The following is a 19,443-nucleotide window of genomic DNA, read 5'->3' as shown; positions in this document are numbered from 1 at the left end:
TATGTAAAATAGTAGCCAATATTATGAACACTTTACCTGGTTTATGTTTAGAATAATCATTCTTCCTTAACCACTTTATCTCATTTACTCCAGACTGGTGACTCTGCATGAACTCTACTTACAGAATCCCCTCATTCCATTGACAGTTCCCTGGATAATCCATCCTACATTCTACTGAAATCTGTAAACTTAATTATCCCATCTCATTAACTCATAACAGCCCCTCCTCTATCTAGCCCTTCTACTTTTTTGTTTTCATTCCATCCCATCCACTACTCTACCACATGCACTTGTTAGCCTTGACTTTCTGTCATGTCTACCCATTCTCATTTAATCTTCCCCGTTCATTCTGCTTCAATTTCAATGCCTCTTCCTCTTAAATATGTCTCCTCCATAAAATGTATTTTATTGGACATCATTTAGCTTCATTGTGCCCCGGTTTCCTTATGAATGGGGTTAAATTAGATGGTCTCCAGGGTTCCTTTTAGCTCTAGTAATAGCAACAATAATAGACATTTATATAGTGTTTTATGGATTTTAAAGTGCTTTATGAATATTTTCTCATTTGATCTTCACATTAGTTCTTTTGGGAAATAAATCCTGTTATTATCCTTCCTTTAGGAAACTGAAGCAGAAAGAAGGTAAGTGACATCTTTGGAGTCACAAAACTGGTAAGGACCTGAGACTGGATTTGAAGTCTTGACTATAGGTCCAAAGTCCTACCCATTGTATCAGCTGGCTGCTGAGTTCCTGAGTCTAGCATTGTGAACCATTCCAGTTCACAGTTCACTCTGACTGCCCCAACTGGCAATCCTCTCATCTTCCTTTGATTTTCTCCATAGGCTGGACATTTCATCTGACCCAAGTACCAGAGAATTTTGTCCTGGACCCCTGTTACGGCTGCTGAAGAACTGGTGCTCAAGAATCTGATTTCCTCAGGTTCTTGGAATATAGAGAAAGAGAGATTACTGGGTTGGGGGCAAAGTAAGGACATCTAAGGAAAGAAAGGTCAGACCTACCTTATACTTTGTGCTGAGTTGGAATGTATAGCTACTGTGTTCACCTCAAAATGCTGATCTATGTGCCAAGCCCCCCAGTACTTTAGGATATTTGCTGCAGATTCTGTATCAAAACTAAGGGTGATTTTTTTTTTTGAACCAGTAAGACTAGAAATTAGCCCTAGCAAAGAAAAAAATAGCCCTATTATCAGAGTTATTTTGTGCCAACTCCCTTCTCCAGGTTAGGCTTGCATCTGTCTGTCTCATGCCCCTCCCCTTCCTACCCACCCCAGGGTGGAGGATGGGTAGTCTCCACTGCTTTCAGCTGCCTTTTTAAAAACACTTCCTTCTGGGCAGAACCCCTATATATGCAGATATTATCAGCTCTGGACCACAATTGCAGACCAGGCCCTGGCCAGGCTCAGCAGCATGCCTGCCAGGACCCTCACCACTCTTGCCAGAATTTACCTCCTGGGGATGCTCCTCTCCATTCTCCCAGGTATCTGTCCTGTCCATACTGCTGCTTTCCTCTTCCTCACCATCTGCATGTGGCTGCAATTTTATTTAATCTTTAGATTCCTCTATCTCTATTTCCTCCATTTTCTCTTTTCCTGGTGGTAGGGGCCATGAAGCTTAGCCTCTCCTTCCAGTTGCTTGGTCTCCTTTCCCTGGAAATTGGATTGGAATCTCTAATTAGCATCTAGGTGTCTCTGCCAGGGTCTCTAAGCTCTCCTTGGTTTGTCCTTTGCAGGTTCCTGGGCTCAAGTGCAAATCATGGAGATGGGGGGCAAGGTGACTTATGAGGGCCAGTCTGTGACCCTGACCTGCAGGGCCTCCGGCTTTAACTTCAGAACTTTCGCCATGTCTTGGCACTGGGATTCAGCTGAGAGCCCCAGGGAGCTCGTGGCCAGCATCAGCCCCCAAACTGGCAGTGACAAAGAGTACAGCTCCCGAGTTAAGGGCAGGGCTTCCATCTCCAGGAACAATGAGGCCCAAACTGTCTCCCTGAAATTGAACCAGCTTCGAAAGGAGGACTCTGGCAAATACTACTGTGCTAAAAATCACTCTGCTGGGGCCCAGGCTGAGGCTTTGACAAAAACCTGGAATTAGAGTTCCAGATGCTGCTACTGTGGTGTGTGTGTGTGTGTGTGTGTGTCCACACTTCCTGTGGGCTCAGGTCCTCAGTGCTGACTACTGGGAAAACAATCAGAGATTGGGAACAGGTAGAATTCACCAGAACTTCTGCTGTGAGAACACATCCTTTCTTCCATGTATCTGACCTTGGGATTGGTTCAATTTGAAAATAAGCAGGAGAAGTGACGCAGGCTCCATTCTGGGGGACCTCGCATCTGGTGAGGCAAAAGAACTAATTCTTTCCTCCCAGAGAGGGGCTTAAAATCATAACTTAAAAGAACCTGGAAAAAATTGATTTGTTCCTGCCTTCAAAAAGCCTTTGTCATATCATACCCTGTGAGGTGATACCTATATAAAATATATGCCCATTTTACAGATGAGAAAACTGGGTCATAGGAGGGAAGAGATCTGTCTGGAATTACCAACTTAAGTAGTAGACTCAAGTCTGCTCCTGAATCTCCAGCCTGAAGGCCTCTGCTCCTTCCACCTAGTCTCTTAAAGCAGCTCTAGACAAGGGCTTGGAAGATCTCAGGAATCCTCCTTTTCAAGTTCTGTCAAACTCTAATTTGGATCTGGGAGAAGGAAAATCTCCAAAATAAAAACAAAGGTCAAAGGGAATCACTGAAGCTACTTGAAGAGGGATGTGAATTGGTCAGCCTTGTGTTTTAGGAAGTATAGTTTGCCAGCTGGGTAGAGGAAAGATTGTTTTGTTTTGTTTTTTTAGAAGCATAATTTTTTCACTTTATTTTTCTTGGTTTTTTTTTGCAACATGATGAATATGGAAAGATGCTTTGCATTATTTCACATGTATAATTGATATATTTATTTATTTTTTATTTTAATTTTTAAAAATTTAATTAATTTATTTATAAAATATTCTTGTTTAAGAGTAAACATAATACCCCTTCATCCACAAAAATATAAAATCTCAGGGCAGCTAGGTGACACAGTGGCTAGAGTACCGGCCCTAGAGTCAGAAGGACCTAAGTTCAAATACAACCTCAGACACTTAATTGCCTAGCTATGTGACCTTTTTTTAAAAAATTTATTTTTATTAAAGATATTATTTGAGTTTTACAATTTTCCCTCCAATCTTACTTTCCTCCGCCCCCCCCCCAACGGAAAGCAGTCTGTCAGTCTTTACTTTGTTTCCATGTTGTACATTGATCCAAATTGAGTGTGATGGGACAAAGAAGAGACAAAAAGTCTAAGAAATAACAAGATCTGGCAATAAGATATCTGTTTTTTTTTTTCTAAATTAAAGGGAATAGTCCTTGAACTTTGTTCAAACTCCATAGCTCCTTATCTGGATACAGATGGCACTCTCCTTTGCAGACAGCCCAAAATTGTTGCCGATTGTTGCACTGATGGAACGAGCAAGTCCTTCAAGGTTGAACATCACCCCCATGTTGCTGTTAGGGTGTACAGTGTTTTTCTGGTTCTGCTAATCTCACTTAGCATCAGTTCATGCAAATCCCTCCAGGCTTCCCTGAAATCCCGTTACCCTGAATTCTAATAGAACAATAGTGTTCCATGACATACATATACCACAGTTTGCTAAGCTATTCCCCAATTGAAGGACATTTACTTGATTTCCACTTATTTGCCACCACAAACAGGGCTGCTTTTTGTATATTTTGTACAAGTGATGTTTTTACACTTTTTTCATCATCTCTTCAGGATATAGACCCAGTAGTGGTATTGCTGGGTCAAAGGGTATGTGCATTTTTGTTGCCCTTTGGGTGTAGTTCCAAATACTAGCTATGTGACCTTGGTCAAATCACTTAACCCCATTGCCTTAAATAAATAAAAATAAAAAATATATTAAATCTCATGAGAAATAAAGTAAAAGAAAGAGAAAAAAATGTGTTTCAGTTTGTATTCTGATACCATCAGCTCTGTCTTGGTGGATCACATTCTTTATCATAAGTCCATCATAGAAGTTACTTCCATATTTTTCTACAGTTGCTGTTGCTGATTGTAATTTCCTCCATCTATTCCTCCCCACTATCGTCTATTATATTTTCTCTCTCCTTTCACTCTGTCCCTCTTCAAAAATGTGCTGTGGAGCAGCTGGGTAGTGCAGCATTCAGAGCACTGGCCCTGAGGCCAAGAGGTCCCAAGCCCACATCTCACCTCAGAGACCCAGCAACTACCTGGCCCCATGGTCCTAAATAGGCCACCCAATCCCACCACTTTGCAAAAAGTTAAAAAAGAAAATGTGTTATATCTGACTATCCTCTCCCATGATCTACACTCTCCTCTATCACCCACATCCCCCTTCCCCTCCCCCATCCTCCATTTTTCTTTTTCTTTTAGATGTCTATACGCTATTGTGTATGCATGCTTATTCCTCTCTGAGCTATTTCCCATGAGAATGAAGGCTCTCTCTCATCCCTCCTCACCTTCCCCCATTACATACCATTGCAAAGGCTACATAAAATATCTTTTATATGAAATATCTTAGTCTATTCTACCTCTCCTTTCTCTTACTCCCAGTATATTTTCCTTTTACCCATTGACTCCATTTTTGCCATATATTATTTCTTCAAATTCAGCTCTCTCCTGTGCCTCATCTATAAAAGCTCCTTCTATCTGTTCTATTAAATGAGAAGGTTTATATGAATATTGTCAGTGTCATCTTTCCATGCAGGAATATATGCAATTCAGCATCATTAAGCTCCTCATAATTTACCCTTTTCATCCACCCTCTATGTGCCTCACCTGAGTCCTGTACTTGAAGATCAAACGTTCTGTTCAGCTCTGGTTATTTCAACAGGAACATTTGAAATTTCCCTGTTTCACTGAAAGTCCATATTTCCCCTGGAAGAGGATGTTCAGTTTTGCTGGTGGTTGATTCTTGGTTGCATTCCAAGCTCTTTTGCCTTCTGGAATTTTATATTCTAAGCCCTATGAGCCCTTATTGTGGATGCTGCCAAATCCTGTGTAATCCTGACTGCAGCTACATGATATTTGAATTGTGTCCTTCTGGCTGCTTGTAATATTATCTCTTTAACTTGGGAGTTCTGGAACTTGGCTATAATATTCTTGGGGTTTTTTTGTATCTCTTTCTGGGGGATATCAGTGGATTCTCTCAATTTCTATTTTACCCTTGGCTTCTAGGATACCAGGGCAATTTTCTTGCAGAAATTCTTTAAAAATGAGGTCAAGGCTCTTTTACATGCCTTTCAGGTAGCCCAGTAGTCTTTAAACTATATTTTCTAGATCTCTTTTCCAGATCAGTTGGTTTTTCAATTAGATATCTCACATTTTCTTGTAGTTTTTCATTCCTTTGTGGTTAAATTATTGTGTCTTGATTTCTCATAAAGTCATCAGCTTCCTTTAGCTCTATTCTACAACTGAAGGATTTGTTTTCCTCAGAGAGCTTTCTTAACTTCTTTTCCATCTGGCCAATTCTACTTCTTTTTTTTTAAGGTTTTGCAAGGCAATGGAGTTAAGTGGCTTGCCCAAGGCCACACAGCTAGGTAATTATTAAGTGTCTGAGGCCAGATTTGAACTCAGGTACTCCTGATTCCAGGGCTGCTGCTCTATCTATTGCGCCACCTAGATGCCCCTAAGTCTGCTTTTTAAAGCATTCTTCTCTTCAGTAACTTTTGGGACTATTTTATTCATTTGACGTAAGCTTGTTTTTAACATGTTATTTTTTTTAGCATTTTTTTTTATTTCTTTGACTAAACTGCTGACTTCATTTTCATGTTGTTCCTGCATCTCTCTCATTACTTTTCCCAATTTCTTCTATCTCTCTTACTTGATTTTCAAAATCCTTTTTGAGCTCTGTCATAGCCTGAGTCCAACTTCTATATTTCTTGGAGTCTTTAACTGCAGAGGCTTGAGTATTTTGATTGAGTATTTTGAATATCTGAGTCTGTCTATGGTCAGGTTTCTTTTTTTTTTTTTCTGTTTACTCATTTCCCCAGCCTGTACCTGCACCCCTGCAAGGATCTCAGTATGTGAGGCTCTGACTGCTCTCCTGGTCTGTTGAATGACCACTAGCTCACCCCTCTGCCACAGGACTATGAGAAGGTCTCTGCTTTATGGGAGGACCAAACTGCGACCAGGGTCTGAATATGGTTAAATCTCCAGAGTCCTGTCTCAGGGACAGAGGACAGACCTCAGCAGTCTCCTTCTATTCCTTTACCTTCTGTGAACTGAGCACTTCTGGAGGAAAGACTGTTGAGAGGAGATCAGAAGCAGGTGGACAAATTATGAAGCTATGCTAATAGTTCAGTACTGAACTGGAATGATTGTAGCCTGCTTGCTTGCAGATTTTTCTTTTCAATCAGGGGAGACATATTGTCTGGTGAATCAATAAGACATAGTCATTGTTTAGCTATAGGGGATGAGGGAAAAGGAAAGGTCAAGGGTGACTGAGACAATTAGGTAACTTAATGAATAGAGTACTGCATTTGGCAGCTGGAAGATCTGAAATTCTGTATTTATTAGACACATTATTATTAGGTCACCTGTGTGACCCTAGGCAAGTCATTCAATGAAGTTCATAGTACCACCTGTCTCCAGGGATTGTTTTGAGGATCAATCAAGAAAATATTTGTAAAATGCTTTGTAAGACATAATATTGATACTATTATATACTAATAGCAATTATTATTGCCATTATCTCTATTGGATCTTTGCATCTTCTATTAATATATTAAAATGATACAGGGCTGGGTTAGTGTCCAGAGGACGTAGACTAGGAGAAGTCATGAAAACACAGGATACAAAGAATGCAAAAAAGGCTCTGTGCAGGGGCGGCTAGGTGGCATAGTGGATAAAGCACTGGCCTTGGAGTCAGGAGTACCTGGGTTCAAATCTGGTCTCAGACACTTAATAATTACCTAGTTGTGTGGCCTTGGGCAAGCCACTTAACCCCATTTGCCTTGCAAAAACCTAAACAAAAAGGCTCTGTGCTTAAAGAGCACACTTTCTAATGGGAAGACAACTATATACATAGAACCTATCATTGTCCATCCATCCATCCACCCTTCATGGGAAATAACCTCAGGGGAAAGGTACTAGTACCTAAGAATTTACAGCTCTCCAGCAGCTTGTATAAGGAAGCAAAATGATACTAGAATACTAATAATCCATTGGTTTAATAATAGCTAATATTTATATAGTTATAGACACTATGGTAAGCATAAAAATTATGATTTTTATCTTATCTGATTATCATAATTGTGGGAGGTAGATATTATTATTATCCCCATTTTACAGGAAAAGTGATTTGTCCAGCTAGTAAATCCAATCTTAGTCTGGATTTGAACTCAGTACTTGTGAACACAGCACTATCCACTGTGCCACCTAATTTTCAAGGTGTTGAGTTTGAATACCTAAGAAGCCATATCCCCAGATGGTATGTTTATCAGCTGCATAGAAAAATCTTTATGGAATTTCCAAGGGTGGAACAAAGATTGTGGCATGAAGCCAGGAAGTTCCTGGAGCTGTCCCTGAACTTTAAAATGAAGGCTCTAAACCAGGTCTTTGAAATCATTTGGGCTGGCCCATACCAAATTTGAAATTCAATAAATCCAGGAGTTTTTTAGGGCTGAATTAATTAAATGTTTGACAAAATTTAGCAGCTTAATTTTTAAATTGATAATTTTGTATGTACCACAAGTGATTTTATAAAGATCCAAATGGCCCTTGACAGAAAAAAAAGATCCTCCCCACCCCGATTCTAAACATACCTTAAAATGACAGAACCCACAAAAAACAGTGAAACAAGTTCTCAGCTCAAAATACCTCCATGGTATGGAACTATAGTAAAGGGCACACGGGTAAAAGGGAAATATACTCAGAATAGGTAGGAGAGCTAGAAAGCCATCAGGAGGTTCTTAGCCACAACACAGCTCAGGTCCAAACTCAGCAAGCTAGTGGTGTAGCAGACCGATAGTGAGAATCCCAACATCAGTTCAGAAGACAAAATTTGAATCCTGGGAATGCTGGCGGAACAGATTAGACTGGATTGAACTACTATAATGCAGGAAATAAAAGGCCATAGGGAAACAGTAAACCAGGGATAAGACCCCTGGTCTAAATACAAAAAACTTGGCACTGTGCCCCCTTTGCCCCAGGAGCTCAGCTATCAAAATGATCAACCCCCCCCCCCCAAAGCATTAACTATAAAAACTACTATTCTGATAGGGATGATAAAACCACCATCTCAGAAGGGGAAATCAATGCAAAATATGTACATGTGAAGCCTCAAAGGGGTTTTTAAATGGTTTTTAAATCCAGAATACTCTTAGAGGAGCTCAAAAAGGATTTTAAAAACCAAAGAAGAGATAATGAAGAAGAAAAATGGAGAAAAGAAATGAGAGTCATGGAGGAGAATTAGGAAAAATTGACTAAAGAAAATGATAAAAGTAAAAATGGCCAAATGGAAAAAGAAATCAACTCCTCTAAAAATAAAATTAATCAACTGGAAAAGTAAACACAAAGCTAACTGAAGAAAACAAAATGCTAAAAACTAGAATTGGACAAATGGAAACTAATGACTCAAGGAGCCATCAAATAAAATCATCAGACTGAAAAAAATAGAAGAAAGTGTAAAGTACCTCTTAGGAAAAACAACCGATCTGGAAAACAGATGTAGAAGAGATAATTTAGGTCTACCTGAAAGCCTTCATCAGAAAAAGAGTTTGGATAATATCATGCAGGAAATTATCCTAGGAAACTGTCTTGATATCCTAGATCAAGAAGATAATATAGCCTTTGAAAGAATCCATTGATCACCCCCAGAAAGAGATCCTAAAATAAAAATATCAATAAATATTGTAATCAAATTTCAAACCATTTAAATACTAAGGAATTATATAGGATTATGTAGGACTTGTCAGTTTCAACATTAAAGAATTGGAGGAACTGGCATGTGGTATTCAGGAGGGTGAAGGAGTTTGGATTAAAACCAGGAATCAAGTAGCTTACAAATTCAACATATTCTTTCAGGGGAAAAAAGTTGAATTTTCAATGAAATAGAGGACTTTCAAATTTATCTGATAAAAAGACCAGAATTGAATAGAAAATTTGATCTTCAAATACAGGCTTCAAGAGATATGTAAAAAGATGAATAGAAAGAAAAACATATTAATTAACAAGGCTAAATAGAAAGGCAATACCTATGAGTCTTGAGAATTTTATTTCTATTGGGACAGTTGAAAATAACATTAGACAAAGGGTATGGGCATAAACTGATCGTAATATGATGATTCACTTTAACTCTTTAAGATTACATTCATATTGGGACATTTTGAAGGAGGACATAGGGTATGGATATAATTTGATCATACTGTGATGGTACTCTAGCTACTTTCTATTGGGAAAGTTGAAAGGAGAATACTTGAGCAGAGGGTGTGAATACAAATTGATCATAAGATTATCATACTTATGACTTTTAATAATTGTACTTCTACAGGGGCAGCTAAGTAGTGCAGTACAATTGGTGCTGGAGTCAGGAATATCTGAGTTCAAATACAGCCTCAGACACTTAATAATTACCTAGCTGTGTGACCTTGGGCAAGCCACTTAAACCCACTGCCTTAAATTAAAAAAAAAAGAATTGTATTTCTATGTCCATTAATTGGGGAATGACTGAACAAATTGTGGTATATGCATGTTATGGAACACTATTGTTCTATTAGAAACCAGGTGGGATGGCAATTCAGAGAAACCTGGAGGGATTTGCATGAACTGATGCTGAGCAAGATGAGCAGAACCAGAAGAACATTGTACACCATAACAGCAACATGGGGTTGATGATCAATCTGAATGGATTTGCTCACTCCATCAGGGCAACAGTCAGGGACAGTTATGGGGTATCTGCGATGGAGAATACCATCTGTATCCAGAGAAAGAATTGTGGAGTTTAAATAAAGACCAAAGACTTTAATTTTTTTAAAAACCCTGTTATCTTATTATGTAATTTTGCTATCTCTTATAATTTTTTTCCTTAAGGATATGATTTCTTTCTCAACACATTCTATTTAGATCAATGTATAGCATGGAAACAATATAAAAACTAACAGATTGCCTTCTGTGGGGGATGGGGGGAGGGAAGGGAGATTAGGGGAAAAATTGTAAAATTCAAAAATAAATCAATAAAATTAAAAAAAAAGGACTGTATTTCTATCAGGATAGTTGAAAGGACAAGACAAGTGTGAATCAATTAGCACATTATTATGCTGGGAGATAAAAGGAGGAAGCATTAGAGGATAATTAATACCACTTGAAGAGCCATAAAAGACTATTATAGTAGAGGGAAAGAAGAGAAAGTGTAAACACTGAGTAAATCTTACTCCCAACAGATTTGACTTCAAGAGGGAATTGTATTCATTCCCATTTGGATTTAGAAATTTATCCAGTAGAAAGGAAAGTAGAAAGGAAAAGATGAAAGGACAATGTAAGGCAGACAGCAATCAGAAACAAAACAATGGTGGAGGAATAAGGGGGAAGGAGAAAGAAAAGTACAGATGGGGGAAGATAGGATGGAGGAAAATAAAAGTGATCCTATTTTGTTCTTTCCCATAATTCTCTCCCTCAACCCCCCCCCCCCCACTTAGTTCTAATTCTTCTTTCAGAACATGCCTAATATGGAAATATGTTAAATACTATTGTACATATGCAATCTATATCAGATCATTCATTGTCATTGAAAGGAGAGAATTGTAGAAAAATGCAGAACTCAAAAATTTGCAAAAGGGTGAATGTTGAAAACTATCTTTGCATATAATTGGAAAAAAAGAAAAACATTGAAAAACAACATGAACTGATATAAAGTGAAGTGAAGAGTGAACATTGTATACAGGAACAACAATATTATAAGATAATCTACTGTGAATAACTTATCTAGGTAAGGAACAAGTTAGAATTTTAACTCCTGGGAAAGAGAGAGATCCTTGTCCCTGAAAGTGTCCAATGAAAAGTAGTAGGTAACCCCATCCTAGGGAAACTGGAAAAAGTATTTTACTCTGATGGGGATGGGGGAATGGCTCTTTTCTCTAATTATTACATTAGCTGATGTATTGAGGGCACAGTACATAGACATTACCTGTAGATTAAGGCAGTTTTTAGGATCAGACATTCTATGCAGGAAGGCCTCAGTCATCATGACTGGCTCTCTTGAGCTCCTTTAATAATGTCTTTAATACCAGAGCCTCAAAGTCACATTCTGGGACTTGTAAAAAAAAATTATCAACAGACAATACAACAGCTTCTTGAAGGGCCTAATATCTGAGACACACACACCTGAAGATCCCAATCTTAAGATTTGGCAACCCAGAAATCCTTAAGGCCTCCTAGGGAGATGACATAAGTGGTTTAGAGTAAGCTGTGAATCACTGTGCAGATCAGTGGGATTACCACTATGATTTCTTCTCAGAATGCTTTGTTCAGAAAACCATTAACCTCAGCAACCATGGTGGATTATTGCTAGGGAGTTTTGTGCTTTCCTTATAAGGATCTATTTGTCTTCATTAAGGAATCAACATCATGGATGCTTGGGGACCACTTAATCCATGCTGTACTTGAGAAGGAATTTCCCCTGATCAAGGTGCCATCCACGCTTTGCTTGAAGGGAGTTCCGCATTTTCTGATATAACCCATTGTTCTTTTGGATAGTTCCAATATGGAGCTGAAATGGAAAGATGGAAGTTTTTAATCCATCAAGCCTAGTTGTTATCAATGGCTTGTTATTATTAATACTTAGTCCAGAGTGATTAAAATGTCTTTTATTGATATATCTTTGCAAAGGAGCACCACCCTTAAGGAAAGGGGCCTTGAGTCATGGGACAACATTGTGCAATTTGAAAGGCTTGTTCCTCCCCCTTCAATGCGAATCTTTGACCAGGGTCACAATCTTATTGATACATTCACCCTTGTACATTTTCCCAGTCCTGCTTGGTAACCTCCTTGAGCAGATGCAAAGGAGAAGAACACAGACCCTCTGTCAACACCTGACTAGTTGCAAAATTATTCCTTTAATCACCTTTCTTTTTGTTTCACTCTTCCCTTCCTTTAAACAGGTTGGCATTTTTCAGTTTTCACAAAGATCCTGCCTTTTGTAATGTATTATCCTCACAGACATCTGTGAGATTCTGGCAATATTGCTTCTGGCTTCTTGGGTTCATTTATTGCCTGTGAGGAATCACTATTAGATCCGGGAAAGCAGGTGTGGAAAGAAAAATAAAGACTTATTAAAAGAAGTTACAATACATAAGAAAATGATAGGAAATTTAAGAAGAGTTTAAAGAGTAGACCACGTGGATTGCTGATTAAACTGGTGGAGTCTGGAAGGTAAAAGAGATAGAGCAGCTTCCTTGATCTCCTTAAATTCTCCTTCAGAGTCCATGGGAGGGGGTGGTGACCTGGGAGTGACCCAAGTCCCTCACTGGAGATTTTGCCTTTTGGGGAGGGGTCTCTTTTGTGTGGTCTTGGATGTGCTTCCAGTGCTGTACTCCATGGCTGCCCCACCAGAAGACAATGCAATCCAAATCAAGTTGAAGGTCAGGCCCCCAGGTGTGATCTAAATTAGATGATAAAGGAAGAAGGAAAATTTCCTTAACAATGAAAACAAAAGATTTACAAAGTTTGTCTTCAACTGATCTCAACACTCCCTATGCCCATGTTTCTCTAAATCAGCAATATCCTCTTTCATTCTTATATCCTCTCTCATTTTTTTTTTTTTTTTTTTAGTTTTTGCAAGGCTATGGGTTAAGTGGCTTGCCACACAACTATGTAATTAAGTGTCTGAGGCCGAATTTGAACTCAGGTACTCCTGTATCCAGGGCCAGTGCTCTATCCACTGTACCACCTAGCCTCCCCATCCTCTCTCATTCTTGTGGAAACAATTCTTTCCCACACTAGTGTTGTTTCTTTGCACTGTTCCCAATATCCCCACTTTTATCTCTGTCCTTTGAGGCTGAACAGAATCAGGGCATTTTCTCCTTCCATGTGACAATCCTACAAATATTAGAAGATAGTTATCTGTTGTGTCCTCTGAATTCTCTGTTCCAGGTTAAAAACACTACTAGTTCCTTCATCATATCATCAAGTGTAGCATGACAAAAGTCAAGATGACTGATGATGGCCTAAGATGAGGTGGATGACCAAGAACTTTTTAAAGTAAGGTCTTTCTCCAGGTCTCAATTTGTTTAAGATAACAACCAAGCTATGATAAAGGTCTAGCTAAACATTGAGGCAAAAGTTGACTTAGTTTGCATTACAAAAGAATTCATCTGGAAGGGGAAAACCCTCAGAGTTTCTAGCCAGAACAAAAAGCAATTATTGTTTATATTCATTTAGAGGCATTAAAAGCCAAATAATAGGGAATAGAGGCTTGGGTTGTCACATGTTATTGGCAATTCAATGAAAGCCAAAATGATTTGGGTTTAAAGGCTTAGTCAACTAACACTGTTTGAATTTCAGTGATGTTTTTCAAAGCTATATTTCAAGAAATCATAAATTAAGACTATGCTAGACAAAGAGTTACTTATACTGGCTTTTTCAAATGATGTAATAAATAGGAAATTTTAAAAATCTAACTTTCAGACTACAAGATATCTTACAAAATGTAAGTGACTAAAATTATATTTTTCTGGACAGAGTACTCTCATATAAGGGTATTATTGATGTAAGGAGTTATGGACATGTATGGAGATGTAATTGGAAACAAATTTTGTAATCTTTTACAGTGTTAAATTCTATCTGAGTGGGGAATATGTAGCAGGAGAAATATAGAAGTATCTAAGTTTTATTTATTTTTTAAATTTTTATTTATTTAAGGAAATGGGGTTAAGAGTGACTTGCCCAAGGTTATACAGCTAGGCAATTATTAAATGTCTAAGGCTGGATTTGATCTCAGATCCTCCTTACTCTAGGGCTGGTGCTTTATCCACTGTGCCACCTGGCTGCACCCAGAAATATCTGTTTAGTAAGAAAAAGTTATCTGTGCCTATGATGTAAATTGACTTCTATTGTTCCATTGTTAAATATAACTTCCTAATCTCACTTCATTTCCTGCTCCTCTTCCCTGGTTTACAACCCCTTTACCTGATTTTAGTCACATAGAGAGGGAGGGATTTCCCCCTTTTCCCATAATTCTCCTGATGCTTCTATGCCCAGGTAATGGGTAAGACTAAAAGTCTGGTTTGGACTCCCTTCATGGCATGCAGACTTACTTGAGTCTCAGCCCAGTCAGCTCTGTCTCTGTCTCTCTCAAACCTTGCCTAGTCTTTTGTTATTCCTGTCCTGAAGGTGCTTGCTCTTCCTCCAGGAAAATTTTTTTTTATTTTACTTTTAGTTATTCATATATATATATATATATATTAATACATATTCCCTTCCATAAACATGTAATAATAAAGATCATTACAAACTCTTCCTTTACTAACAAAAGACCTTGTGAGATTGTTGACAATGTATTATCAATATCGATTTAACACCAAAACAAATCCCCATTACAAAATTTAGTATATTTCTTTCCCAAAAGAAATCAGTAAATATATTTTATAAGATTCAATATTCCCAAATTCTTTCACATACAATTTCTCCAAATTATATTTTCCTTCTTAATAACACATATAAATTCTCAAGACTTGTTATAGAACTTTTGAAGGTGACTAAATTAACTCTCATTTAGCTCTCAGATAGTTTCTTTTTTTTTTTTAACACAAGGTGGTGACCTTTTCATATCAAAAGCCTTCCTGCCTTTTTTTTCAAAGCCTCTTGAAGGCAGAAAGTCTACATTTACTAAACCTTAAAGTCTCAATTAATATAAGTTGAATAGAGCTGTAAACCAATATTAGGTTAACAAAAGCTTAGCTAACAGCTGAGATCATTTCAGACTTTGCAATTTGCAAAGTTTCAAATTATACAAATAATATAAGAGGATAAGCTCAGATTCCAGCTTCATTAATTACTTAATTTTAAATTAGACCTTTTTAAGCAATTAAATTCAAAACCTAAACTAAAAGCAGTAATATTTAACTCAGGTAACTATTTCAGATCCAAATTCTATACATAGAGACACAGACACAAATACAGAGACAACTTTTTCAAATTTCAGATTTCAAATTTACCAAAGTGAGATTTTTTTGGATACCCTCTCTGGCACCAAAAAATCTCAAAATTTAGAAACATTTTCTCACCTCTCCAGGCCAGTGGAAAGTTGTGAAAGTGTTCTATTGATGTTTAAATATATACGTATATATGCACAGACACACATATATTTATATTATAATTCTTTTTGAATGTATCAATTAAGACCAGTCAAAAAATAACTTTTAGAATCAATTAGAATTTCTTGAGGAACCTTATATATTCATTAAGATTTTGGAAATAGCCAATCGATAGTTAAAATTTGAATGCATTAAGTAACTTTATAAAGTTTAAATCCAGTTACTCTATTACATAGATATTAGTTATTAGCACAGGCTTACTTAAAAGATGAAATCTGAATTTCCTAGTTTCAGAAAAAGTTATCTTCTCTTTTTCCTTCTCTCTTCTTCTTTTAGTTAATTGACCACAAGGCTTCTCAGTCAAATGACCCATTTCCCCTTCCCCCTCCCAAGGGTAGGATTTTCTCAGCCCGGCTAATGTTTTAGGGAATGGGGCTTGGAATTGACAGAGCTTGTGAAGTCTAAAGTCATTTCCCCCCTCTTCCTCCCCAAACCAGGAAGAAGGCATGGGGATCCCCTATTTTAAACAATGGGGCCAAAATAAGTTTTGGGGGGATCTTACACTTCCTGCAGTGAAGCATGCATTCCATCTGAGACATGGGTTTGAATTTCTAAGCTCTGAAAAGGCAGACTTTTCCTTCTCCCTTCCCCCTCCCCCTGCAGAGATTGGGGGTGGCAGAGAATGAGAGAGCATTTCAAAGAGAAGGGGAGAGAGTTCCACCCAAAGATAATTTCCAGGAGGTCAGGTGCTTTGCTTTTGTCAAATCTAATTTCTTCCAAGGAGCTAGCACATAGCTGGGGGGGTGGGGGGTGGTGGTGGAATCTTTGGTACCAAATTTTCCCCATATTTTAATTCTACTAAATTTCTATTTGTGCAAATTGTATGTCAATTTGACAAACACCAAATGTTTTTCCTTAAAACCCTCATCTCCACAGTAGAGGTCCAAAACAAACTCAATACTTCCTTCTCTGGTCAGTCTGAACAATACAGGGCAGGCCCATGTAAGGGTGGCCAAACCAAATGAGATTAGCACCTGGTCATGTCTGAGCCAGGTCTCTGCTAATCTCTCCATATCAGCCTGCTACCCTTTCCCAGCAGGGTAAGCAGGGAATAACACACAGAAGGAAGCTAGAAATCCAATAATTTTCCTACTTTTCTAAAAATCTAGGATCTAAAAAGGGGTGTTCTCACCTAAGGTGCTCAATCCAGTTTCCCAAGTCTGGGCAGAGTATCCTGGCTGGCTTGCTAAAATGTAGCTACTGGCTTGTTTGAGTTTGATTGTGCCTGTGAAGAATCCCTATTAGACCCAGGAAAGCAAGTGTGGAAAGAAAATAAAATTTATTAAAAGAAGTCATAACACATAAGAAAATGATAGGTAAAGTTAAGAGTTTAAGGAAAAGCCACTGGGATTTGCCAGGTCAGCTGGCAGGGTGAGCTGGAGAGAGAGAGAGAGAGAGAGAGAGAGAGAGAGAGAGAGAGAGAGAGAGAGAGAGAGAGAGAGAGAGAGATCCTTCCTAGAATAGAAATGCCTTGATCCTTCCCAAAGTCTATGGATCTCTCCCATAGAAACTTGGACATTGAGATAGGGAGTGGAAAATACCACAGCCCCTCCTGAGATGCAGATTCATTAAGATGATGGGGAATTGTCTCAAACAATCTTTTCCACCTTTTCTCAACACACTCTATTCAGCATGTATGCACTACTTGTGTTACTTCCCTATATAAATCCAGCCTTTATAGATGGAAGATGCTATTCTTCCTGTCTAATTATCAACTGACAGTTATTTCTACCTCTATCCCTCTCCGTTATGGTCTATCTGCTCATTCCTCAAAGTATCAGTCACTTCCAATTACCTTTACTATAACTGCTTCTTCTCTCCTTTGACTTTTGCCTACCACAGCAATTCTTAAATAACCCTTTTGACCTTAAATTTCTTTTGGATCAGAGCTAGTCATCTTTACCCCCAAAATCTTTGGTGGGCTTAATTTTGCCTGGCATCAGTATGACCTTGAACAAATCACTTAATCTCTGTTTAACTTAATTTCCTCAACTAAAAATGTGAATAATAATAATACCTAGCTCCTAGGATTTTTGTGAGAATCAATTATCACTGTAGTTCACTTGGCACTGTGTCTGGTACACAGTAGGCATCATATAATATTAACTGCTACCACCTTGATCAACATCACCACCATCATCACCACCACCACCATCATCTAATTCAAGGCTTGCCATATGGTTACTTTCCCAGTCCTGGCTATTATAGCTCTCTTTGTTCATTATAAGATTGTTCTAATTTTTTTAGGTGCTATGTTGAACGTAGGAGTCTATTAAAGACTCCAAGATCTTTTTCTTTTCCAAGAATCTTTTGCTAGCCTCACTTACTCCATCTTACGCCACACTTACATTCCTGGGAAATTTATGGATTAAGTAGTAAATTCAAAAATCAATAATAGTAGCATAAATGTTGTGGCACAGAACAAGATCTTATTTCTAATATCTATCCCTGCCTGGAATTTACAATTCTGCTATGAAGTCAGTTTTTGGGGAACTCAAATGTAATATATTTATCCCATTTAAATTTCAGTGTATTAGATTTTGTTTAATAGTATGTTTTATCTTCTCTAGATCTTATTAAATCTGACTCAATCAGAATATTAGTTATTCTTCCCAGTTGTGTCATCCTCATCTATCCCTTCTGGGAGAGGAATAACCAGGATAACTACAGATCCAGCCCAGATCATCTTTCCATAAGTGTGGTAGAACCCAAGTCTTAGATCAAGTCCAAAATTAGGAAGTAGGCTGAAGGGCAAATAAAAAAAATAAACCCACTTTAAGAAGCTATTATGGTTCTAGGGATGTTTTAGCTATAAATACAGAAGAGGAGAAAGATTCCAAAACATCTACAAGCAATGACTTAGGGGAAAACAGCACGAGTACAAACTCAACTAGAATTCTAAGATGAGATGAAACAACTATTTTCTAAAAAGTTAATTTTCATTTTTAATAAATGTGATGATAGTGCTTAGGAAAAAAATAGCAAAATAAATGAGAGCTATGGAAAAAAAGAATAGGTAAAGTAATTAATAGTGATAGCTAGGAGGTGCAGTAGATAGAGAACCTGTCCTGGAGTCAGGAGGACCAGAGTTCAAATTTGACTTTAGATACTTAATAAATACCTAGCTGGTAAAATAATGACCTTGGGCAGGTTACTTAACCCCACTGTCTTGCAAAACCTAACAAAAAAAGTAATAACTTGGAAACAAGAGATACCAAACTTTACCCAAGTAACAAATTCCTTAAAAATTTGAATAGACTGTATAGAAGTCAAATTTATGCATGAAGCAACAAAAAACTTTGAAACACAGTGTAAAGGTTGAAAAAGTAGAAAAAAGTAAAGTAAAAACAACTGATCTAGAAAATAGATTGAAGAGAAAAAAAATTTAGGAATTAATGTGATGAAGGGTGCCTTAGAGGTAGGCACCTCTGGGGAGGGGACTAGCAAAGCCCTTTAGTGGTTTGTTCATCAGTGAAGAAATCATAAGGCTCTCTGACTAGGAGTATACGAAAAGTCTATAAATTTTAATTCACAGGTTACTGCAAAAAAAATTGCAAGTTAATTCACAGAGTTCTTTGAGGAGGCAGCAAGGTAAAGAAAGTTGAGTTTTGCTAGAGATAGTGAAGTTAAGAAAAGAAGAGACAGCAGCAACAGTCACCATGAGTATCATAGGGAGTTGGGGAAGAACATAAAGAAGAGTATAATTGCAAGGCTGCAGCAGGGCTAAGCACATGGCAGAGAACCCAGTTCATTGTTTGTATTGGGAAGAGTCAGGGGGAGGGACCAAAGAGTAACCAAACCTGCACATGACCCCATGGATCAGGCATACAACTTGGCAGGCTATGTGTTAGAAGGTTAAAGGAGGGATAGGGATGAAGAGGCTGAGATTGCTCCTATTATTTCAGCCGATTTACATTTTTTAAATTTTATTTAAGGCAATGGTGTTAAGTGACTTGTCCAAGGTCACACAGGCAATTATTAGGTGTCTGAGGCTGGATTTGAACTCAGGTGCTCCATCCACTGTGCCACTGAGCTTCCCCTGATTTACATTTCAG

At 37.9% G+C, this 19,443-nt stretch overlaps 1 protein-coding gene across 1 annotated transcript in view; it reads left to right on the top strand.

Annotated features, from left to right (window-relative positions):
* The first annotated feature begins 1,043 nt into the window (after nt 1–1,043).
* Nucleotides 1,044–19,443, top strand: part of LOC141500219 (uncharacterized) — a 75,648-nt gene continuing 57,248 nt past the window's right edge. Inside the window, 2 exon segments of the mRNA XM_074203208.1 lie at nt 1,044–1,497; nt 1,750–2,116. Of these exon segments, the coding sequence (XP_074059309.1) occupies nt 1,428–1,497; nt 1,750–2,116 (437 nt within the window). The 5' untranslated portion in view covers nt 1,044–1,427.

The sequence above is a fragment of the Macrotis lagotis genome, chromosome X (assembly GCF_037893015.1).
Source record: "Macrotis lagotis isolate mMagLag1 chromosome X, bilby.v1.9.chrom.fasta, whole genome shotgun sequence".
Lineage (NCBI taxonomy): Eukaryota > Metazoa > Chordata > Mammalia > Peramelemorphia > Peramelidae > Macrotis > Macrotis lagotis.
Note: the sequence above shows the minus strand (reverse complement) of the source record. Positions and strands in the feature narration are given on the sequence as shown.